This window comes from Malania oleifera, chromosome 12 (genome assembly GCF_029873635.1).
Source record: "Malania oleifera isolate guangnan ecotype guangnan chromosome 12, ASM2987363v1, whole genome shotgun sequence".
NCBI classification, from domain to species: Eukaryota; Viridiplantae; Streptophyta; class Magnoliopsida; order Santalales; family Ximeniaceae; genus Malania; species Malania oleifera.
The window spans coordinates 14,733,355-14,758,354 of NC_080428.1; the positions used below are offsets into that span (position 1 = coordinate 14,733,355).

General features: G+C 35.9%; 1 protein-coding gene across 4 annotated transcripts in view; it reads left to right on the top strand.

The window, feature by feature from the left end:
• Positions 1–19,608, top strand: part of LOC131144416 (putative cyclin-B3-1) — a 38,006-nt gene extending 18,398 nt beyond the window's left edge. For all 4 annotated transcript variants that reach the window (XM_058093051.1, XM_058093053.1, XM_058093050.1 and 1 more), the window contains 15 exons: positions 166–223; positions 305–386; positions 496–528; positions 616–673; positions 1,010–1,052; positions 1,150–1,240; positions 1,643–1,700; positions 14,840–15,133; positions 15,212–15,334; positions 17,592–17,681; positions 17,806–17,967; positions 18,101–18,160; positions 18,650–18,748; positions 19,029–19,207; positions 19,313–19,608. In XM_058093051.1, the coding sequence (XP_057949034.1) occupies positions 166–223; positions 305–386; positions 496–528; positions 616–673; positions 1,010–1,052; positions 1,150–1,240; positions 1,643–1,700; positions 14,840–15,133; positions 15,212–15,334; positions 17,592–17,681; positions 17,806–17,967; positions 18,101–18,160; positions 18,650–18,748; positions 19,029–19,207; positions 19,313–19,445 (1,563 nt within the window). In that variant the 3' untranslated portion in view covers positions 19,446–19,608. The remainder of the gene's footprint in view (positions 1–165; positions 224–304; positions 387–495; positions 529–615; positions 674–1,009; positions 1,053–1,149; positions 1,241–1,642; positions 1,701–14,839; positions 15,134–15,211; positions 15,335–17,591; positions 17,682–17,805; positions 17,968–18,100; positions 18,161–18,649; positions 18,749–19,028; positions 19,208–19,312) is intronic.
• The last annotated feature ends 5,392 nt before the right edge of the window (positions 19,609–25,000 follow it).

The window sequence follows — 25,000 nt, forward strand, 5'->3', positions numbered from 1 at the left end:
CACATTTGCATCACGATACTTTTGTTTGCTATTGGGTTGTCAATTTTGCAACAGTATACCATTCTTTGCAGCAGTGGTGCTGAAAGTAAGAACATATAAGCATTTCCATCTCATCCTTGTTGTTTTTAATTTTGAAGATCTGAAATCAGCATTGTTTTACAACAGGGGAAAGTGAGAACAAATCTCTGCGAAGGTGTTTCTGACTATCAATCTTTGAAGCGAGGTAACATGCTATTTTTCAGAGATTTCAGTTTAAATAATTTATTTATTAAGGTTGCCTTATGCATTTGTTTGTTCTGGACAGGGGTAGGTGCCAAAGATGCAAAGGTTTCTTCTGGTGGCCGGAGGGCCAAGGATCAAGACCAAAAGTCTGTCAATATTGGCAGGTACCTCAGTACCCGTAACTTAGTTTATTATCATTCAAACATTCGCAAAAATTATAATTTTAAAGATTTATTATCATTCAAAATTTTGCTTCTTGATTACCTTTTTCAGACCAGCTGCAAGGAATCATTCTGGACAGATAAGGTTGGTCTGTTTGCAGCATCTTGTGGGTTCTATAAAGCATATTTGATTATGCCACTGATTAATTTTTTTTTCCCTTAATGTTTGAAGGAATTCTTTACCCCCAGTGTTAAAGAGAGTTAACAAGGTGGATGCAACTGCTGCAAAGGTTACGATTTCTCAAGTCTTATATATATATATATATATATATATATTTATTTATTTTTATTTTTAGAAAAAAGAAAGACAAAAATGAAAATTGTTAGTGTCTCATTTCCCCCTTTTTTTTTAACCCCATTAGGAGGCCATTGGGCCTAGTGCAGCTACTTTTTTTTTTTTTTTGTTTTTTGTTTTTAACGATAAATATATCAAATATAAAGGTTCTTTTTCTTTGGTTTTTTACAGATATAGTTCTCCTGTTGATCACACTATTCTTTTCATTTTTTAGTACAGAACCTGGTTGTATTTTTACTTTTAAAATATTTATCTTGTTTGCTATTTGCAGGAAAAAGATAAAACTTCAGAGGTTGGAGGAAAATATTTTTCTGGTGCGATATGTCACTGTCTTATAATGTCTTCACATGTGCATGTTATACAATTATGCTGACGTGCTTGCAATGTTTCTTATACTTTTGTTGGCTTCAGTGAAGGCAAGAGTTGGTGAGAAAGTGATGGTCCAAGTAGGCCAAGAGAAAATTTTTTCTAGAAATCGAGGAAGTGACGACTTCATAATACGGTAAGAGAATCAATGAGCTCAGTTTTTGACTGTTTTCCATCCAGCCAAGTGTTTGTTCAATGAACTTCCTAATTGTTCTTATCCACTAACACTGGAAATGCAGCTTATGTGGGTACCTTATGCTCTTAACTAATTGTTTATTGGTTGGCACATTGTATAGCTGTTGTTCTTTGTTGTGCCTCATTTATAGTTGAGCATTTTTGTAAAATTTTACTTCATTGGTCTCCAAAGTTGATAAACATGTAATAATTTTCCTTGACAAAATAGAAAGCTGAATAAAATTGAGAAGGGCTGTAGTCTTGTAGTATAATTTATCCACTCCCATAGTATTTGAATTACTTTTTTTGTGTTTTTGAATCTCGTAAACTTAAAGTAATTATTTTCTTAATTTGCATGGCATAGGGCTCCAAGGGGCCAGACTAACGTTGATTCTCGTGGATTATCAAGAAAATCTATCAGGGTATGTGCTATATTCCATAAATGTTTGCCATGATTTAATTTTGGTTTTTGACAGTTTTTTCCATTTTAAGTGCTTGTGAATAACATTGATGAATAATGGGGGTGAAGTTTTTGTTTTCTCCACTGCTATTGGCAGACCTAACTACATGTCTAACTGTTTACTATATGATTTATTTAACAATAATTTACCCAGTCCGCTTCCATATTTAGTTTTTGTCCCTTGGAATTAAGGGTTAGAAACTGAAGTGACGGTTGTGGAGTCAAAATGAGGTCATTAAATAGGAGAAAGATCTGGAGCTGGCCTTGTTGGAATTGGATTTTCTTGCCTTTCCTTTAATATTGAATTATTTAGAAGCTTTCTTAGGCTGTATGATTCAAAAACACTATATCTAACTTTCTCCAAAAGACATTAACCACTCTCAATTTTAAAAGGTCAAAGTATTTTTTTTTCTTTAGTTTCTCATGGCACATAAAAGCATCTTTCCCCAAAGCATACAAAGTTTGAATGAGATGCATGGTTTATCCAAGGGCTTGTTTAGTTGTGGAAACAATTTTCATCTTTAATTTTTCAGTTCTCCAAAGAGCTACAAAAATGCCACTAAAAAGGTCAGACCTTATTCTTTGGAATTGGTTTTCAAATTGGGTTCAAGTGATTGATTCAATAACTTGATTTCCATCCTACATCAGTTCCCTCCTTTAAAAAAGAACTTGATTTTGTTGTGTTGGAGAAACCACCAAGGAGTCATGAAATGAATCATCTTTTTTCATAAGGAACCAATGGTACAACGACAACAACAACAGCAAAAACAAACGAAGCCTTAAGTCCCACTAGGTGGGGTTGACTACATGAATCCTTTTTCACCAATTTATGCGATCATGGATAATTTCCTTCGACAAATTTAGGGTTATTAAATCCTTACTATCTCATTTCAAGTTATTTTAGGTCTACCCCTACGCTTCTACTGCCCCTCACATGAACTAAACTACTCTTCCTCACTAGCGCACTATGTGGCCTACATTGCAAGTGTCCAAACCATTTGAGTTGTCCCCCCCTTTTTTTCTATAGGAGCTATGCCTAACTTATCACGAATATGTTCACTTCTTAAGTTATCTTTTAGCGATATACCACTCATCCATTTAAGCATTCTCATCTTAACAACTTTTACTTTTTAGATATATTGCTTCTTAGTCGCCCAACTTTGTGATCTTTATAGCATAGCTGGTCTGACAGCAGTTCTATAAAAATTCCCTTTTAATTTTAAGGGTATTCTACGATCACAAAGCACACTTGAAAAGCTTTTCCATTTTACCCAACCTGCTTTAGCTTTATGTGTTACATCTTCTTCAATTTCTCCTTTAACTTGCATAATAGATCCAAGGTATCGAAATTTACTAGTGCTATTGATTTCTTCATCATTAAGTTTAACTTTGTCTCCAATATTCCTCCTCCTATTACTGAAATTATTTTCATATATTCTATTCTTATTTCTACTTATCCTAAAGCCTCTAGATTCTAAAGCTTGTCTCCATAATTGTAGCTTAGATTTTACTCTACCCCTAGTTTCATCAATCAAGACAATATCATCTGCAAACAACATAGACCATGTAAACTTATTTGGATACTCCTATTCATCCTTCACTAAAGCAAAAAGATAAGGGCTTAAAGCAGATCCTTGATGTACACGTATTGTGATTAGAATTTCTCTAGTCTCTTGACTTATAGTCTAATAATAGTCATTACTCCATGGTACACATATTTAATGACAACCCCTACTACATACACTTATTTTATTTTATTTTTATCTTTATTATTTATTTATTTATTTTCTAAAAGCCACCACAAAACTTCCCTAGGTACCCTATCACACACTTTCTCGAAGTTAATAAATACCATATGCAAGTCCCTTTTCTTTTTTCCTAAACTTCTCCATTAATCTTCTTAAAAGATATATAGTTTTTGCAGTAGATCTCCTAGGCATAATACCAAATTGATTTTTTGAGACCTTCATTTCTAGCCTTAATCTTTGTTCAACTACCCTTTCCCATAGTTTCATAGTATGACTCATTAGTTTAATTCCACGATAGTTATTACAATTTTGAATATCTATTTATTTTTTGTATATACGTATTAAAGTGATTTTCCTCCATTCATCTAACATTTTCTTAGTTTTTATAATTTTGTTAAATAAATTAGTTAACCATATAATTCTGTTATCACCTAAGAATTTCCAAACTGAAATTAGGATGCTATCTGGTCCTATAGCTTTTTCATTTTTCATATTTTTTAGTGCAAACTTAACTTTAATAACTCTAATTTGCGAAAAAATCTCATTTTTTTTGGTCTTTTCCTCTTTTATCAATTCTAAGTTTTAAGCTTTTTATTTGGTTTTCAATAAATAGCTTACTAAAGTAACATCGCTATATTTATTTTATGTCTTCTTCCTTAACCAAGACAATATCATCCTCACTTTTTATACATTTTACATTACCCAAGTCCTTACTTTTTCTTTCTCTAGCTCTAGAAAGTTTAAATATGTCTCTTTCCCTTTATTTTGTATCTAGTCTAGCATACAAATTATTAATGATCTATGTTTGGCTTCACTAACAGACTTTTTTACGTTTTTTCTTAGCTCTTTATACTTTTCAAAGTTTTCCATGTTTCTACATTGTCCCACCGCCAACTTTATTTGCTATTTGAGAATCTTCCTCTTGATTCATCTAAAATCTCTTTTGCTATCTTTTCAATAGAGGTAGCTATATTGCTCCATAGAGTGTTTGTGTCTACACCATTCTCTATTGTCCAATTGTCATCTTTGATCATTTTATTTTTAAATTTTATTATATTTTCTCCCTTTAGGTTCCACCTCCTAGTTTTATTACACTGGTTTATTTTATCCTTTCTCTTCCATTTTTTAATACATATATTTACACCAAAACTCTATGTTGTGTGATTAAGGTTTCACTTGGGATAACTTTATAGTCCTTACACGATAAATGATCTACCTCTTAGCTAAGAAAAAATCTATTTGACTTTTATTTTGTCCATTGTTGAAGGTTATTAAGTGTTCTCTCTTCTTAAAGCAAGTATTCGTTGTAATAAAATCATATGACATGACGAAGTCTAAGATCATCTCCCTAGGCTCATTTTTGTCTCCATATCCATATCCTCCATGTATCCTCTCATAAGCTTTATTATCCGTTCCAACGTGTCCATTTAGATATGCTCCTATGAATATTTTCTTAGCCCCTGATATGCCTTGTATAATACTATCCATATCTTCCCAAAATTGCCTCTTAAGGTTTTTTGCTAAGCCTACCCGAGGAGCATAAGCACTAATGACATTTATTATCTCTTGGCCTAAGACCATCTTAATTTTTATAATTCCATCCTCAACTCTTTTGACATTTATCACGCTATCTTGTAAGTTTTTGTCTACATTAATTCCTACCCATTATGTTTTTCTTTTCCAGTGTACCAAGGTTTAACTCCCAATCTTTCAATTTCTCTAGTTTTTCTCCCCCATCCACTTAGTTTCTTGAAGACAGATTAGATTAATTTTTCTTCTAATCATTGTATCCATAATTTCCAAGCTTTTACCTGTAAGTGTCCTTATATTCCAAGTTGCTAATCTAATCCTAGTCTACTGAACTAACTTCTTTACTAGCCCACGTCCATGATAATGTGGGAACCCTCGCATATTTGCCACAGTAGTTGAGCGCTAACATAGTGTGTCACTTCGGGGTGATAACCTAGCTCACCCTCGTCCATTTTTTGCCACACTCTGGTGGTATAAGTGCAATGCGTTACTTGTAGTGGACACCCCAACGAATAATCAGAAAGGATTCAAATCATAGTGACTTGTTAAGTTTTACGCTAGCTGTTAGCTACCTAATGCAACCTTCCTCCTTTACCCGGGCTTGGGATTAGCTGTGCATAAAAAGATTAGTACATTAAGTGCGTCACATGCAGAGTTAAATTTTGGTAGTGCTAGAGCTCAATATGGCATCAACTTTTGCTTCTTCTTGTGGATGGGGAAGCTATAAAAATTTTCATGGGCATTATGTTTAGCCCTTTTATCAAACAACTATGGAACACCCTGAAGGAATGTTGTTAATATTAAGAGGAAGGATGTTGTAGAACAAGAAGTGGGTATTTGTATGGATTGTTTTGACCCAATTTGGAGGCCCGTGTCAAAGAAATGAAAGATTTAGGCCAATTGATTATTAGGTCCCCAAATGTGCTTGGTTAATTAGTTGTTTATCATGTGTGTTTAGTTTGCTTGTAGCAGGATTATGTGTTTTGGGGGCTTGTTTGTTATATTTTTATATTTTAGGGATGTGTTCGTAACTTGATGTAGTTTTCGGGTTATATGTGTAATTTCTTGTATTAGAATCTTTCTTATTAATAGTGTGTGAAAGCCATGTTGTAGGTGGTTATTTGTTGAGTTTGAATTGAGATTAAAATGTGTTCTTCCAACCCCCCCCCCCCCCCCCCCCGGCCAAAGAGTATCTCCTTCCCCCTCTCTTCTTCCCCTCCCCTTCTCTCCTCATTTTCTTCTATATTCTCCCTTGGCAGCGGATCCTTTACGCTGTGCTGCATCATTTGGTATCAGAGCCCAAAGTTGATCCCTGTTCATCCATTTCAGTTCCCCATTTTCCCTCTCTCTTCTCTTCTTCTTTCTGATTCTCTCCCTTAATTCTTTTTCTCTCACTATTTCTTATTCTTGCAGAATCCTCAAGAGAACTCTTCTTCCTTTCCTCCTCTTGCTCCTTCCCTTTTATTCTTTCTATTTCTCTCCAAATTTCACCCTAGGCTGTAAATATACTGCTGTTCTACTATGTTATTGTTCATAACTTCTGTCTTGCTCCCTTCTCGTCTCCATTCTTCTATATTCTTCTTCCTTCTATACCTCTCTCTATTTATCCATACTCTTTGCTGCATATCAGAAATTTTATCACAGCAGCACTGTTCATTTCCAAAAAACCCCTGAAACTACAGATGCTGCTCTCAAATTCTGAACACCACTTTCCAAGTGTCATTTCACGACACCATCACCAAACAATTTCAAACCCTCGAAAGGCCCTCCATCCAAATTTTTTTGTCACCTGCCAGCCAGCCATGTGGCCCAACATGCTGGAGAAAAGTTTCCCAGCTGTTTCCCCTTCAAAATCCCTAAGTTCTTGGAGTTATTTCTGCACACTGCCACCACCACTGGACTAAGCACCCTTGATCTACCACCACCCAAAATTTCATTGCTGGAGGGCACACGCTGGCATCACATGCGCCCCACACACTGGTGATGCATGTGAGGAAACTGCCAATCTCTTCTGTATTTTCTAGTTTGCAAGAAATTGTTCCAGCTGCAAGATTTTGGGGTTTTCCATGGTATTTTTGTCTGCAGAGCATATTTTGATTTTGGACATGATATTTTGCAAGCGTCATTATTTGATGCAAAAAGCTAGAAATTTGACTGCCAGCATCAAGAATCAGACCAAGTTTCTTCAATTGTATGTTGTTTATCAGGGTTTGTTTTACTTGAAGATTGTTCTTGAGAAAGTCAGAGTCAAGTTTGTGGTTTGCACGAGTAGATTGAGGATTGTTAGCAAATTGTTTAAGGGTTCATTGTGATAGATGATTGCAACATGGTGTCTAATGTTAAGTTGTCTGCAAAAGTGGAATTGTTGTTCGGTAGGGATGTAGGGTACAAAACATGGAGAATGCCTTGGAGACTATTACTAATGCTTTGAATGGGCTAATTGAAGTTGCAGCCTTAGGTAAGAGCCCAATGGATTTTCCTACCAAACAATAAAGAGGCATAGCTGCTGTCCCTCATACTTTCAAGTTGTGTGAAGGCTGAAATGATCATTTGAGTAAGGGAATTAAACTAGAAGTTTTAGGTTTTAGTGGTGATGGCTTTCTTGATGAATTTGATGATTGGGTGTATTCTTTGGAGTACGATTTCCAGTGGTAGGACATGATGAAGCTAGAAAATTTGTATTTGGCTGAATCAAAATTGAAGTGGACTGCGCGAATTTGGTGGATTTAGCAATAGGAGATATCTAGAAGAAGGAGATTTGATGAGGTTATAATAGGAGATGAGATGAAACACGCCATGCAGAAGCAATTTGTGCCTTCCCATTAGCAGCAGCATGATCATATCAAATTTTTTGATTTGAAACAAGAGGAAAAGACAGTGACAGTGACAGAGTACACTAGCAGTGTCTATCGTTTGGCTACTCATGCTGGCATGGAATGAATGGGGACGTGATGATAGATTTGCACAGGAAAGGGCTGAAGGGTCTGCCATTGCCTCCAAGCTTGCTGCATTTCATTTCATTACAGCTGGGGATGCAGCATAGGTTGTTACTTAGGTCGATTTGCAAAACCGTCCTCCTAGAGCCACATCAACCTTTCAGTTTGAGAAGAGTACTAGTGCAGTTGTGCAAGAGAGGTCAGTTCAGCAATTGGGTAAAGGAGTTGGGACTAATACTGTTTGGAAGATTCCTGAGCATTACGAAACAACCTCTAAGGTCCAACCATGAATCAATTGCTTCAAATATCAAGGTTTTGGGCATCAAGCTGCAGAATGTCTTGACCAAGTCATGGCTGTTGCAGAAAAAGAAGATGATGACGATGATGGCGTTCAAGTAGCTAAAGCTGAAAGACTTGATGATGGCAATGTGAAGATTTGTTTAGTACTCCGAAATATGCTCTCTTCCCAAAAAGGTTGATGAAAAAGATCAGAGGCAGCTTTGGTTGTTGATCCTGGTAGTTGTACTGATATAGTTTCTGAAGACATTGTTAAGAAGTTAATTTGGAAGTCGAACTCCATCTTGATCCATACAAAAATGCTTGGGTGAACAATACCAACTTGAAGGTCTATAACCGTTGCTCGCTTTCCTTCAAGATTGGTTCAATTGTGCAGATGGTGCAGTGTGATATCCTTCCTCTCATGATAGATATGAACGTACCACTGGTTACTTATAAAGTGAGATACTTGTATCTATGGTGGACTCAATGGTCCATCAAATTCTTTTCAGAAGGAGGGAATTTCTGTTGGATGAGAAGAGGCTGTTCGGATGGTTCATTTTGACACAATTTGGAGGCCTGTCAAAGAAATAGGGTCAATGGATTACTGGGTCCTAAACTCGAATGTGCTTAGTTAATTATTTGTTTATTTTGTGTGTTTAGTTTGCATGTAATAGGATTATGTGTTTTGGGGGGTTTGTTCCTAATATTTATGTATTTCGGGGATGTCTTTGTATTCTCAAAATCTCATGTAGTTTTGGGGGTATATATGTAATTTCCTGTGTTAGAGGATTTCTTTAAAAATAGTGCATGAAAGCCATGTAGGATGTGGTTATTTGTTGAATTTGAATTGTGATTAACACATGTTCCCCTCCCTCCCCCCCCCCCCCCCCCCCCCCCCCAAAAAAAAAAAACAAAAAGTGTATCTCCTTCTTCCCCCTATCTTCTTCTTCTTTCCCTTCCCTTTTCTCCTCAATTTCGTCTAAATTCTCCTTTGGCAGAAGATCCTTGACACTGTCCTGCATGAAAAGATATCATATTGCAGTCTCAGTAATCAAACTACTCTTGAAGGCAAACAAGCCATGATCATGGACCTTCAAGTTGGTATTCCTCACCCAAACAATTTGGTATGGGTTCATGAGTGGCTCATCCTTCAAATTCAACTAAGAGCTTCTTCGTAAATTACATTTATACGATTACTAGGATCAACAACCAAAGTACAAATCTGCTTATGACAAATCACTCGAGTTTAAAAATGCTGGTTCATCTTGAGTCTTCATTTTCTTTACCTTGTGGGAACTGGGAAGGGAGGATAGATTGAAGTACTAACAATCTTCCATGTTGTGATGCAAATAGGTGCAGGAATATAAGAAAAATTCAGAAATAAAGGCTGAGATTTCAGAATAGTGTTTTAGCAACCTTCTTTGAATCAAATAAATACTAAATCTGTATATAGTAAAGAGATGACTGCTGTGAATTTCATTTCAGCAAATAAGATAATTTCTAAGCACAATAGCATCTTAATCCTCAAATCAGTACTTGTTTCGGCACTGTTTCAGAATGGTGGCAGCGGCTTTCTCTGCTAGCCTCTCGTGCCTTTAGCTGCGATGGAGGGACTGTTTGGCACCATGGGGTTGAATCCTCAAAACCCTAGCTTCCAAATCTTCACCACCCTAGCTGGTATGAAGCTGAGTTTTGGACAGAAATCTTCTCAAAGATAAATGTCAAAAAGTTCCTGGAAAAGTGGTTGAAGACTCCTATTTATACTAGGTCTAAGGCTTCTAAGAGAAGCCAACTCCTATTTTGCAAATAACCCCCTCTGGAAACCACTTTTCTAAAGCTCCACCAAAAATAACTCCCATCGCAAAAATACTGCTGGACATTACTAAATGAACCCCCAAAGCTAATTTGACTAAAATAAACCCCAAAATCTGAAAGTACAAAAATTCCCCTAGCACCCATAAATAACAACACTTGACATAATGGAAAATCAAATTAAGATTGCAGGATTGCATCATGTTGTCATCTTCTTCTAAATCACTTGGGACTTAGTTTGGCATCACCATCATCTTCTTTTATGCAATTTCCATGACTTTTTTAGGACATTGCGCATCTTAATGCCCAAAACCATGACATTTGAAGTACTTGATTGCTGGTTGGACCTTAGAGGTTGCTCTGGGGTGCTCTAGAATCTTCCAAAGGCTAGTAGCCTTAACTCCTTTATCCAATTGCTCAATTGACTTCTTGTGCACAACTCCACTAGTAGTCTTCGCAAACCAAAGGGTCAATGTAGCCCTAGGAGTATTACATTGTATATCCACCTACTTGAAGCTTGCATGTTATCCCAGCTGTATTTTGATTACATGCAACAAGATTGGATTTCCATTCTATGTTGACATGGGTAGTTAAATGATATAACCGACTAGTATAACCTGCCATTGCCTTGTCTTCTTGCTTCAAATCAAAGAGTTGGATATGAAGAGACTGCTCGTAATAGGATTTAGGACGTACAAGTTGTTCTTACTTGGCTCACTTCATTTTATCCCATGTTTTGATCTCACCATATTTCCTTCCAATGTTTAATCCACAAATTGCGAGCAGTTACCTTCAATTTCGATGTGGATGAATGCAACTTTTGAGCCTTACTCATCTCATACAACAAATAATAATTTTATAAATGATATCATCAAATTCTTTGGGAGAACCATTTCCATAAGAATCAGAAACTTCCAATTTAATTCTCCTATTCAAATGGTTATTTTGGTCTTTCTGCAATTCAATAGTGCGTGGAACAGCTGTAGTTGTGCCACTTTCTTGCTTGGTAGGAAAATCAATTGGCCTCTTTCTCAAGGTTACAAGTTCAGTTGTTGGCCTTCGAAGTGTAGTAAGTCTCCAGAGCATTCTCGATGCATTACACCCTACTAGACCACAACCGCACTTCTGCAGACATCTCGGCATTAGTCATCATGTTGCTGATTTTTTTTTTTGGTATACTGCAACTGTACATCACCAAGACCCTTAACACAACTTGCCAACAATATCAATTTTTTTATGCAATTTTTTTCGAACTTCAAATTCTCAAAAATTGTTTCCAATTGTCCCTCTACATTAGAGTTCCCGCAGAAATCAAACCAACTCCTAGGGGTGAGCATAATTCGGGGAAAACCGAATTAACCGACCGAAATTGGTCGGTTCGGTTCGGTTAAAAAATTCAGTTCGGTCGGTTCGGTTATGCTTTCCAACATTTCGGTGAATCGGGTTTCGGTTCGGTGAATGAAGAATGTTAATTCGGTTAACCGATTAACCGAATTAATAATTAATTAAAATTTAAATATAAATTAGTAAATTAAATTTTGGTTATTATTATTTTGGTTTTCTCTCGGACTCTCACTCAGTCTCACACTCAGACACTCTCAGTTCTCACTGCTCTCGGAAGCCAGACATAGAAGGCCCTCCTTCACTAGCAGTGAGTCATTGCCAATCTGCCTCTCTCTCGCTCACCTGAGCTCTGTCCTCCGTAGTCCACACCACCAGACTCCATCTTCATGCGATGCCATCATCTTTTCGTCTGTGTCCATCGCTGTAGCCATCGCCGGCCATCGTCACCAACACAGACTACACAGTACACAGTCACTGCTCTCTGAAATCGGAAGGCCATCATTGAGTCACTGCCTCTCTCTCGCTCATCCGAACTCACTGCTCCGCACCGCCATCGCCGTCGCCGTCCATCGTCACGACGTCACCAGCACACAAGCTCCCTCTCATTCTCATTTCTCTTCTCTCGCGCACATACCAGTTCACTGAGAAGTGAGAACCACCCCCGATGACTCCTCATCGGCGTCAAGCTCGCTCGAGCCCAATCGTCTCCCTAACCACCTCTCCTCCGCATCAGTCCAGAATTTGGATAGTAAAATACACCTTCCCGGCTTCCCCCCTTCCCTCACTTCTCGGATACACCTTCACGCCTCACGGCTTCCCCACTTCCCTCACTTCTCGGTTAAATTCGGTTAACCGAATTACCCGAAAAAGAAATTCGGTTGGGTTTGGTTCGGTGAGGCCAAACGGTTCGGTCGGTTCGGTTAACAGTATTCTTTAACCGAAATTTTCGGTTAATTCGGTTAATTAACCGAATATGGCCGAACCGACCGTTTGCTCACCCCTACCAACTCCCATAAACAACTCGCATATTGCTGTAATATGGTCTGATTCTTAATGCTGGCTGTATTGAGGATCCCTCGAATTGTGTGCCAAACACAAAGAATCAACCTTCTATGAAACTGATTCAGGAATTTGCAGGAAATCAAAATATTGTCTGGAAGCAAGTTTCTCAAATTTATGGAAGTTGCAGAAGAGGGGTGAATTTTCCTACATGTGTTGTGGGTGCATGAGCCACCAGTGACAATTTTCTGGTGATGAATCTTGGAGTAAAGATCGATTAGGGGCCGGGGATTTCAGTGGCGGTGCTGGTGTGTAGAGAAAAAGGCAGGAAATTGGGATTTTGAAGGGTTGATGGTTGGGGAATCTTTTGCTGGTATGTGGGACCACACGCCATGTTGAATGACAGTGGAGTTTTCCAGAGAGGCTGAGTGGTGATTCCCAATGATATTGATTTTTTGAAATGAATTTTGCAACGTGGTGTGCAAAATGGGGGCTGTGGGTTGTATTCCCAAGCTGCTCTGGTGATGAAAATGGTTGCAGTGATACTGTGATTTCTGAAATGGCTGTAACTTTCTTTATTTGAAAAGATGTGCAACAATTATTTCAGGGGAATGGAGATTGTGGAACTGGATAGAAATGGAGTTGGATTGAAGGGGTAATATGGAATGTGGAAAGTTACAACTGTGGAGCTTATGGAATTGAATTGACTCTGCTTTGATATCAAATGATGCAGAACAGCAATGAAAATTTTGGTGAAGAGAGAAACTAGGGAGAGAAAGGAGGGACAGGAGGGAAGGGAAGGAAGATGGAAGATGAGAAGAAGAAGAAGATGGGAAAAATACACATAAATTCTCCATTCAAATTCATAAAACGGCCTGTTACATGACTCTTACACCTTTTTTATTAGAAAATCTAAATTAGAAGAAACTACAAATAAACCCCTAAAAAGGCATATCTATTACAAACAAATCCCACATATACATAAGCCAAACTACAAACTGAATGAAGCACACATGCCCAATCTTGTTTTCCAAAAGCAAGCAATGGTTTAGAAAGTGTGAATCAAAGAAATTAAAAGAAATACAAATAAATATAAAATAATTAAAGGATAGGTGCAGAGACTCAACAGAAACTGCTCTAACAAATGCAGTTGACCATGTTGTGTCAGTAAAGGGAAAAACCTTAATGATTACGAATTAACTAAACACATTTAGGTTTAGGACCCAACAATCCCTTGACCCTACTCTTTGAATTTGATCTCAAAATTGGGTAAAAGTGATCCATCCAACTATCTGATTCTCATTTTACATCACACCCTTGAGAAAGATAATAGATTATTGAAAAAGGAATTTTGGAGGGTTCAAATTCATGCAACAAACAAAATATGCCTTATATAAAATGGGGCTAAAATGGGGTCTGTACAGGTGGGTATTTCAGTTTGAAATCCCTTTTCTTTCTCAATTTATTTTGCATGATCACATGATATTCTAAACATCACTAGTTTTTCATCCTGATGCTGGAATACAAAATGAAATACTTCAATCTTTCACCAAATGCAACTTGAAATGCTTGAGGGGAGAAATGCCATACCAACAATTTTTTTTTTTGGACAAGTGTTGGATTTTTTTGTTGACTATCTTGTTAATGTAATGTCACTTTTAGGCTTTTCTATGTCTTTGTGCCATGTTGTTTTGCTCCCATGTCCCACATCCATGCTTCATAGATCTACATTTTGTTTGCTTGATATGGATCCCCTCAATGTGAGGAGATGTTGCTGTTTATGCATCTGAAATGTGGCCCTTAGTTCTGTTACATTATTGAAAGAGGCATTTTTTGGCTCATACATAGGCTGCCTAGTGCTTACTTTATGTTTTGGGGCTTTGATTGGTTCTGTTAAGCTGTCTAATTTTCAGTTTGTGCTCATCTTGGATCTACCAGTTGGTTTTTTGAACCTTGTCTTCTCAAGTAAAATGATTGGCTCATTTTCAAGCCACAATTACAAGTGAGCATGAGTAGATTGGCCAACAAAAAAATTATATGGTCGTGCGAATATGACTTCCAACAGATCTAATTGCTGTTCTAATTGCTTTATAGTTACGTGCGCCTGCATACTTGCACTATAAGTTTTTAACTAATTTTTTGGATTTTTTTAATATCTTTCTGTTGCTTGTTTATTCTCTTGCTGTGGGAGTCACGTTCGATTGCCTGCAGACTTGTACTTCTAGTTTTAACTAAATATTGTATTTTTTTTTCAATGTCTTTATGTTGCTAATTTATTCTCTTGTTATGTTAGGGAGCTGCAAAAGTTTGCAGATATGTACTTCTATATTTTGCTGTGTGTGCACATGCACACGCGCTTATGCATTTGTATGTGTATTATCTTGTTATTTTAGCCTATATTGGGAAATTGATTTTTTTGTTTTTTTGTTTTTTTGGTTTTATTTTTAATACAGCCTCTTGCCAAAAGCTCACTTTCAACTTCCAGTTTCCAAAGGACTTCAAAATCCAATTCCACATCAGGTTCAAACAAATTGTTATCTGTTGCTGCAATATCCTCAAAGAAAAGGGAGGCAGTGACTTCTACTCTTCCTGAGAATGCTGTCTCAGTGGTTCCTCATGAACCAACTCAAGGAGAGCTTCCATCGAATGGAAACAATGATACAAGCACAAAAGCATCATATGTTATTGCCAGGAGAAAGTCCAATCGTAGGAGTTCTTTTACATCTTTACTTGTGACAGGATCAAAGGTAGTGGCCCACAATATTTCTTCTAATGCCTTTACTGATTTCTTTTGAATCTTAATTGCACGTGCTGTCAAAATACAGCTACTAGAGGAGCAGGCAGAAATTACGAAGCAAGAAAATCTACCAAGTATAGATGATAATTGCAATCACCTTGAAGTTGCTGAATATGTTGATGAGATTTATCAGTATTATTGGTTTACAGAGGTGATTCACTATATTTCTGTGCTGGTGTTCCCATGTTAATATGTTCATTGTATACTTGTAGTGGGTTTGATAGTTTTTCCATCTGATGCATATTTAGTCAATATATCTTGAATATGATACTGGACCTCCTGGGATGAGGACCAAAAAGGAATAGTGATAAGCAGCATTTGGTTACTAGTACTAGCTGTCCCCAATGACAAAACAGGCAACTGATTTAGAGATTCTATTCTTAGTGCTGTGATTTATTAAGCATTTCAATTGTAAAGATGAAGAGTAGAAAGGTCCACCATATAGGCTTGGTTATTAAGTAAAGAATCATCTTCTAAAATAAACAAGATACACTAGGTCCTGTAATGAATTCTATTTCTTGATTTCCATTTCAAACTCTCCCATTCTCTCTTAGGTTGTTATTTTCTCTCTTCTGTTTCTTAATTTATTTCTTTTGCTGTAAAAAAAAAGAATTGAATGCGCTTGTAGATAGATTTGGACTGATAAAACTATCAGTGACATTGTAGACTTACTCAAGATCAGCAGTGCATATTTTGCTTTCTTGAGAATCAATTGTGAACACAATGATTTAACTGAATGCCATTGCATTATTTGCTTCGTCTTCTCTAACTTGTAAGTTGTGTAATAATTAGTATGAATGTTTAATCCTCACTCTTGGAGGGGGAGGGGGGAGGGGTTGCTTGCAGTCTTCTATCTTTTGTAATTTCTTTAGAAATTGTGTGGAGAAAAATTGATGAATTTGTAGATGATAAGTCATACTGTTGATAATATTTCCATGCTATTAGGCTTTATCCTAATTGGTCGAGTTATCTTCCAAAAATTTGGCAGTTTGGCAGATATTTCTTGTTCCCCCCCTCCCCCTGTTCTTGAATAGGTTGTACTCTTCCCCCAGCTTAAGGTGAAACTGCTTTCCCATCTCTTTATTAATGTTGCAAGAGCTATCGCATGCATCAAAATTTTTTTGGCGTCATCTATTGTTACGAAAATTTAATGAATCTATGAAAGTGATTGGGCTCATCTTTGGGCATAAAAGGAGGTGACACAAGTTTGTGGCCCATTAAGAAATACAATTATTGTAAATGTCTCATTAGATCCCAAGTAAATTTTATTAGTGAATTTTGGCACTCTAGAGTCGCCCTTTTCTTTTTCTTCATTCAGTGTTGCTTCATGGTGCTAATAAGAATCCCAGTTTAGAATCCTATAAAAAAGTTCTCTGTTCTACCGAAAGGATTTCTTATCCTCCATTCATTGTAAATATTCTTTTCATTAATAGATTCATTTTGTTATCCCAAAAAAAAAAAAAATAGTATAAAAAGAATTCCAGTTTAGGTAGTTATGGATTTTGGTTGAGATTTGGTTTAAGGAGGAAGATCATTTTTAAGATCAGAGAAGATAAATATCAGGAGGTTGAGGGCATTTCTAACCAAATTGCTTAGTTGTGCTGCAGATTGATGTTAGGACAACTATATTTGTAGTTATGAAAGTAGGGTTTTTTCATGATGAGTTTGTAAAGATCCTTTAGCTTATGCTGTTGACCTAGGAATATATGGAAAATTATAATGGTTGACAGCAGGCTCTGATGATGCCAAATTTGTTGGCATCTTAAGATACCTTGGTGCAATGAAGCACAGTTATCTTGTACAACATAACCAAAGAACATATGTCTCACGGCTGAACATGCATATACAGTTGAATTGTGGGTTTTATATCCATTACAGAGAGTTATGAGGAATCGAGAAATGTTTGGATATTCAATGAGAAATTTTCAGTTAAAAAAAATTGAATATGGCTATAGTCTAGATTCTGATAAAATAGATTGATGGGCTGGTTCCAATTCACTCTTTAAATTTTTAGAGAGGTCTCATTTCAAATCTCCCTGAAATTCTGCACAAAGTGCCATTTGAATGCATCAGCAATAGGAATAGGTTGTATTAGTTGGGCTGTGTTGGCTGTGTTAAATGATTTCAAATAATGCCATTATGAAGCTGAGTGACTATTTTAATTGATACAATTTTTCTGTTGGAAATTGAGTATGTAAGCATGCGGCCCTAGGCAGTAGGCTCTCATTGCATTGTTTCTACCTTGGATTCTGTGCTCTTCTTAAGGCCTGTTAACTTCTGTTTATTAATACTTGTTTTTCTGTTCAGTTTTAAACTTACAGGGAACTCCTAGTTTCTTCTTATGTTGCATCTTGAACGTGAACAGTTTGACAATTTTTTCCTTTTACTGAAGCACCTTATATATGCAGGCACAGGCTCCATGTCTGACTGATTACATGAAGCTTCAGACAGAAATTACACCTCAAATGCGTAGCATACTGATCAACTGGTTGATTGAGGTGCATGACATGTCTTTGGATGTGTCCCCATGGATCTCATGCTGATTTCATTGTATTTTTGTGCAGTTGTTCCTCAGGTCACCCCTTTCTTTTTCTGTTCTAAGTTGTTTTATCCTCATTACAGGTGCACTTCAAATTTGATTTGATGCCAGAAACACTTTATCTCACAGTCACACTGTTAGACCAATATCTCTCCCTGGTTGCAATTAAGAAGAATGAAATGCAGTTGGTTGGTCTTACTGCACTCCTGCTGGCTTCAAAATATGAGGACTTTTGGCATCCTAGGGTAAATGTTGTATTTTGTTTTTTGGGTTCTGTTTTCATGGTTTCCTGTGAGGCCTTGTGTAAATTTTATTGTTAAGTCTCAACAAATCATGCATTCATTTAATTTTCTTTTTTGGGCGAGTCTTTCAATGCAGGTCAGAGATCTGATTAGCATCTCAGCAGAGTCCTATACAAGAGACCATGTGCTTGGAATGGTATGCATAAACATTTGAAGTACCAGGAATTCCCCCAGTAGTTGAGTGTGCACCAATGTATAGGAAATTTTTTTCGTTTGCAAAAAGACAGGGATAGGGGGTTAGCATGAGCATTGGCTTAGGCCATATATATATATATATATAAACTGGTGGTCTGAGATGGAATTTTTTTTTTTTCTTTTTCTACCTCCTAAAATTTTCTTTATACTTATTGTCATTATTATTCATTATTTATTTGAAAATCAATGCAACAATCATATATTATTGAGTTCCATAAAATATAGTGTCCTTAGGCCATAAGGCGCCCTTTACGAGGGTAAGGGGAGGTTTGTCACAGTGTATGCAGCCTTACCCCTACTTTTATGCGGAGAAGCTGTTTCCTTAGACTTGAACCCATGACCAATATTGACACATTTTTGGCCCTGGTTCAACTTGCCATTTTAGTTGGTCTTTTTCATGTCGTTGACAGGGCTTTAACTATCTTTTCAGGAGAAGCTTATGCTCAATAAATTGAAATTCCGTCTAAATTCACCAACGCCATATGTTTTTATGTCAAGATTTCTAAAGGCAGCTCAGTCGGACACAAAGGTATGGAATAACAGCATTATAATTTTCAGCAGTCTGTTTGAATTTAAGCCTTCAAAATGTTGGGATTATCATTCATTCCTTCTGAAAATTGAAGGCAATGAAACGTATATTTCCCTTTTGATATGGATTGTATGATATCAATCTGGGTATTTGAGTGCGAACTTGGACTAGAAATGAAATATTCTGAACTCATTTTTGGGCATGCAGTTGGGTTTATATTTGACTAGATCAGTTTTAATATGCTTACACTCAAAAGTTGGATTGTGAATTATGCTGCCAGTTTGAACATCTAGCATTCTACCTGGTTGAACTCAGCTTGATGGAATATGAAGCTTTGAAGTTCAAGCCGTCGCTGCTGTGTGCATCAGCTATCTATGTTGCACGATGTACTCTCCAAATGACTCCAGCATGGACCCCATTACTTGGTAGACATGCACGCTATGATGAATCCCAGATCAGGCAAACTTTTTTTTTCTTTTCCTGAGATTCATTTCTATTCTGCAGTTTTAACTTCTTATTTTTTTGCACTAGAGCATAATAATTTTGTCTACTTGGTCATTACAGGAATTGTGCGAAGATGATCTTGAGATTTCATAAGGTTGCTAGAGCAGGACTGTTGAAAGTCATATATGAGAAATACTTGAGGCCTGAACTCAGTGGCGTTGCAGGAATAAAGCCCTTAGACAGTTTAATTTGACTTGTGCAGCTCTGTGCCTCTTCAGCTTGTAAATATATACATGTGCTTGTTGTTTGTAGCTTCTTTTAAGAGTTTTTGTTGACGTGAATTACATAGCTATATGTAGAAATTTTTGCAAACCCTTAAAGCACAACGTGCAGAATTAACTTTGTGGATTTAAATATTGATGGTGAGTTTTTTGTTTTTGTTTTAAGTGTCTTTGCTCTTGCAGCTAAAAAAAAAAAAAAAAAAAAATATTCTTATGAGATGTTTGTCATGTAATTGGTGTGATCCTAAGAGGAGGAGAGGGGCGGCGCGGGGGGGGGGGGGGGGGGGGGGGGGGGGGGGGGTGAATTGGGTATTAAAAAATTTTTTTTTGGTTCAATTCAAATCATGAACAGTATTTCTCAACTTGGAGTCTTTCTAAGTAGTCTCAATTTTCCCAATAAATCAGGTATGCAAATATTAAAACATATATGACATTCTCTACAAATTAAATATTTGCATGCAACAAACACATCATATCCCATTCAAAATATAAGCATGTATGTAAATAATTAAACGATGAAAATAAATATACACGTGGAACACATCCCATTTAAATTAAATGTGTATGCAAATAATTATAATAATAAATAAATAAGCATACACGTGAAAAATAAAGTGCGAGAATTTAAATGAAATAGAGAGAGAGACACGATTTGTTATCAAGATTTTGCCAAATCAGCCTACATCTTTGCCTTGGGTATACTCTCTAAGGATTCCATTGTCCCTACTCACTTACACGGACGGAGTAGAAGTAGTTACAACCTCTTCTTACGCGGCGAGATAAACTCCAGATCAATTACATGGTAGAGTTACAACCATATAGCCTCTCCTTATGGGACTAGAAATATCCCAACTCAATTACCAGGTTGAGCTCAATTGGCTTGCCTTATGGGGCGGACACTCCCCAGCTCAATTTATCGGGTTGAACCAAATTGGACTCCCTTACAAGACAGAGTCTCCTAGTTCAATTTACGAACTAAATCCAACCAGTACATAAAACCATTTTTGTACATTTAAAATGCTTTTAAATACAAGTAGACTGATGTACAACTTTAAAGCTCAATACACTCCCAAATATGATATGAAATATGTTCAGTAGAGTAAGGGTGCTTTTTTCAAAATCATATTTTCAATCTTTGAAAGATGATGTATATAATAAATACTTAAAGATTTTGGCATAATAAAAATTTCTCCAAAAATATTTTTAAATAAAAATCGAGAGAAACTAGGGTTTGCTTTTAAAGGTATTTTGCACAAATATGATCTTTGATTAAAAAATGAAGTACCTCAAAGATCTTCAAATCCTCAAATGAAATCTTCAAAAAATATTTTCAAAACAAAGTATAGGAAATTTTAGAATTTTAGCTCAAAAATGAATTTGTACAATAAAGCAAGATGAGCTTATGAATCTTTCAATGGAAGTGCAAAAGATTCACAATCACGAAGATGGTTTCTCCAATAAACATTTATTAAGAAAACATGTGGAGAGAACCAAGATTTACTATCAAGAATGATTTTAAAACAATGAAAGAATTAATGAGAGTAAAATACTTTTGATGATATGAATGCCCAAATAAAATACTCGCTTGTAAAATAAATTTTCAAAGTATGAATGAAAGAGAATTGGAGAGAGTGAAAGATTTTGCCCTAAAAGAAAATTTTGGAATGAAATGTTGTATAGGGGAACTTTGATTAAGCTTATGAAGGGGTATTTATAGATTTATAAAAAAATTGACCGTTTAGGGATATGCTCGGAATTTTCCAAATTGTTTAATTAAAAATTAAGCATGATTAGTGCTGGAAAATAACCGAAACTTGAGAGGTTCGGTCGACTAACCCTAGCGTTGGTCGGCTGACTTCACACAATAATTTTGAATATCTGAAGGGGTTTGGTTGGCCGAGCAAAGGGCTAGTTGGCTGACGTAGGGTGATTTTCCTTTCTTCGTAAGTTCGGTTGGCTGGCCAAATGGCCGGTCAAGTGAGGAAGGTAGAAAAGTCAAGTTTAGCGGTCAGTCGACTATGGAAGCTAAGTTCAAAAATGGTCAGTCGATCTAGCTAAGTCAAACTTTGACTTTGCCTAAGTTTGGTCGACTAAGCTGATTATAATTCTAGTTGGTCGGTCGATCGAGGTAAGTGAATTCCTCAGTTTTTGCCCTTATTTAATTTTTAAAAAACCCTGTATGATTTTAATATTTTAGAAAATGGTTTTTCGTGAAAGGCTGGGTCCCTATGGTCAGTCTATGGTTCGTCCTGAGCATTAGGTCATATCATGCAGAGATGTACATTATTATAGACCAAATAATAAAAATTAAAATGCATTACAAAATAAAACAAATGTCGTCTTCTTTTTCTGCTCTTCAGTTTGCATGGAATACGCTAGATAATTTGTTCTTTAAGTCCTTCGGGCTTCTATTTCTCCTTTACTTCACGTGTGTATTGAGATATAAACTTGTTCAAACACTAAATGTACACATGAGATACGAGTGTTTTGTCAGCATTAAAACATAGATCGGATTCAAAAAGTCAACAGTTTGAAGAGGGAATTGTCAGACAAAATTAATTCAGCTCTTGTATGCAATGTCTTAAAAAATAAGTATTTATGAAAAGTATTTAAATAAGTGCTTATGCCAATATAAATAGTGTTTTCATCTTGTGAATATATGTGGTATAAGTAGTGTTTGAGAACAGTTAAAGTTCTTGTTCAGCCGTCTTCCTTTTCAGCTTGCAAATATATGCATGTACTTTGTTGTTTGTAGCTTCTGTTAAGAGTGATGACTTGAATTTCATAGCTATACACTTATTCATATTGTTGCATCAGATTCATAACGTTAGTCTTGATGGAAATCAAAATGTTAAATATAAATGCTATTTCATGGATAGAAATGCCCTTAAATTATAATATATATATATATATATATATATATATATATATATATATTTTAAGAAATCTCTAAAGAAACATACATTACAATTTTATGTAAATTATATGTTAAAATTTTAAAATAGTTTGGAGTGAATTCTAATTTGACCAACTATAAATGATATATCAAAATTATGCACTTGGAATTGCATACACTTACATATAGTTACTTAATCACACAATTAAGTAATTAATTACATGTGTATATATGATCTATATATTTACATGCATAGTGAAAGGTTATTTTCTGGATTTTTCAAATATTATTTTTGGCAAATAAATCTTATCTTTCAACCCAAATTATAAAGGATTCACTGTAATTCAATTGTAGCATCCTAGATAGTCATATTTCTATATAAATAAAAATTAATTAATAGTATAACTGAATAGTTAATTAACATATTAATTATGTATATACATATTTATATATATATATACTTACATAAATTTTTTGAGGACATCAACAAACGAATGTGTATATCTCTATTTATTAATATATATATATATATATATATATATATATTTATATAGCCACATATATTTATTTACATACATGTTTATATAATTATGTATAATTTTGTAATTACGAACACACATATATAACACATTTATGGTGTTGGCAATGAGATTGTTGCTAAAACTCTTGGTGTTGGTTATTAAAGATTCTAATGTACTCACTTATTTTCCATTTAATTAATTACATGAGTTATTTATTAGTTAATATAACCTAATGGAATTATAGCTTTCATAATTTTGAAAATTATAGGAGGGACTTAATGATCATAATAAAATCACAAGGTGACTTATTACTTTTTGGTTAAACCACAAAAGGATTTATGTAATTTTCCCAAAAGAAAATTAATATTCACACCCTAAAACAGTCTTGGTTGACCTCTTGCAAATTGTAGCCCCTAAAAATACCTACACTATGAGCCCAAAGAAAAGCTAATACCACACCCTATTCAAAGAAGCCCCGTCGGTAATTTCTTTCTAGAAAAAATTCTACCCTTCCTTTTGAGCCAAATAACCCATAACATAGCACGAAAAGAACACCTCCACAACCTTTTGACATCCTCACCTTTATGAAAAATAGCAAATGAATTAGTCAAAAAGCCCCACCACTAGCTTTGAACAAATCCACACTTTACCAACAGTGGAACGGGGGTTCAAACCCTACCTGTTGAGTGCATATTCGCGATTTATTCTTGCACGTCTGGAGGGCACCGTGCGTGCAGGCGTGGAAATAGTCTAAAGGAGGGGGTGGCATTTGATGATCTCAAAACACCCGATGTAATAAAAAAAATAAAATAAAAGAAGAAGAAGTCCTAACAGTGTATCGCACTAGCCCCATGCAAATGAAAAGTCTAAAACAAATAAGATGCATCCTTCAAATTATTTCATACACAAGAAACATAAAGTGAGACAAAACTTTATAAAGCTTTTACTCTACAGTAAATTGTTGATGTTAACTCTATTAATTGCCATTAGCCAAACAAACATTATCTTAAACTCTAGCATCCCATGTACCTATGATAAAGAGCAAAAACCATATCGACTTCGTAAAGTGTGTTTCTTGCTCTATGCTTCCTTGTTTTACTCTTTCTTATCATCAATCCTACATTGAGTGCCTAATTGGTATCAGAGCCGTAGTAGCTTAAAGACTTTTTCAGAGCCTCCATCACTCCTTGAGTGGTGGATCTGTTTGCCCACAGTAGAGGTTTTTGTTCTAATTAAATATGCTCTGTAGTTGCCACGCCTTATGTAGATCTTCTACATTAGAACAATGATGAATAGAGCTAGATTGAATGCTTCATTCTAAGCATCCCTTTCCACTGAAGTTATTATAGAGTAAAACCTAAGGTGCCCTTGACCAATTGAAAGGCAGTGGAAGGCTGTGTTTTGATAAGGTAGAACTGGCTTCTCTAGTGAGAGATAGGGAATATGAATACTCATATTGATTCAGTGCTTCTTTATTTCATAGGTTGGTAATGAGATCTAATCATTTATAGGTAGAAAGAAGAGGTTCTAAATGTTCCAATTAAGAAACCATGTCTTCTAGAGCCATGATCATCCCATCTTCCTCCTTTAACTCTTCTTCTCCTAGATCTTCATTTGTGTTTACTTTAGATTGTCTTGATTATATGTATAAAGTAGATTATGTTCCAAAATATGGTCTTGTTCCTTAAAAAAAAAAAAAAATCCTTAAATCACAAACCCGTACTATGTCTATGACAAGACCAAGTATCCTTTAAATCTCTTGAAGAGAATCATTAGCAAGACAACCATGTCGAGAGGTGTCAAAGAGGTTATTGAAGCATCACCCTTTGATTTTCACCAATGTCACCCTAGAGTTCTCCCAAGATCTTCTAGGAAAATATCGCAACAGGGGATACATCATATTCACATAGTCGTACCTTACTTTCCATGGGAGGAAATGTCTTCCTATTTGCTCCAGGATTGTGCTCCTTGATTCAAAGATCTGTAAGTACAAGCATGCTTGCATTGCCACTATGCAAACAACGTTGAATGTGGTAACTGCTAGCCTTATAGTCTTCCTTAATTTTTGTATGCAATTATCAAACCCACAAGCCCATACACATATATGTTA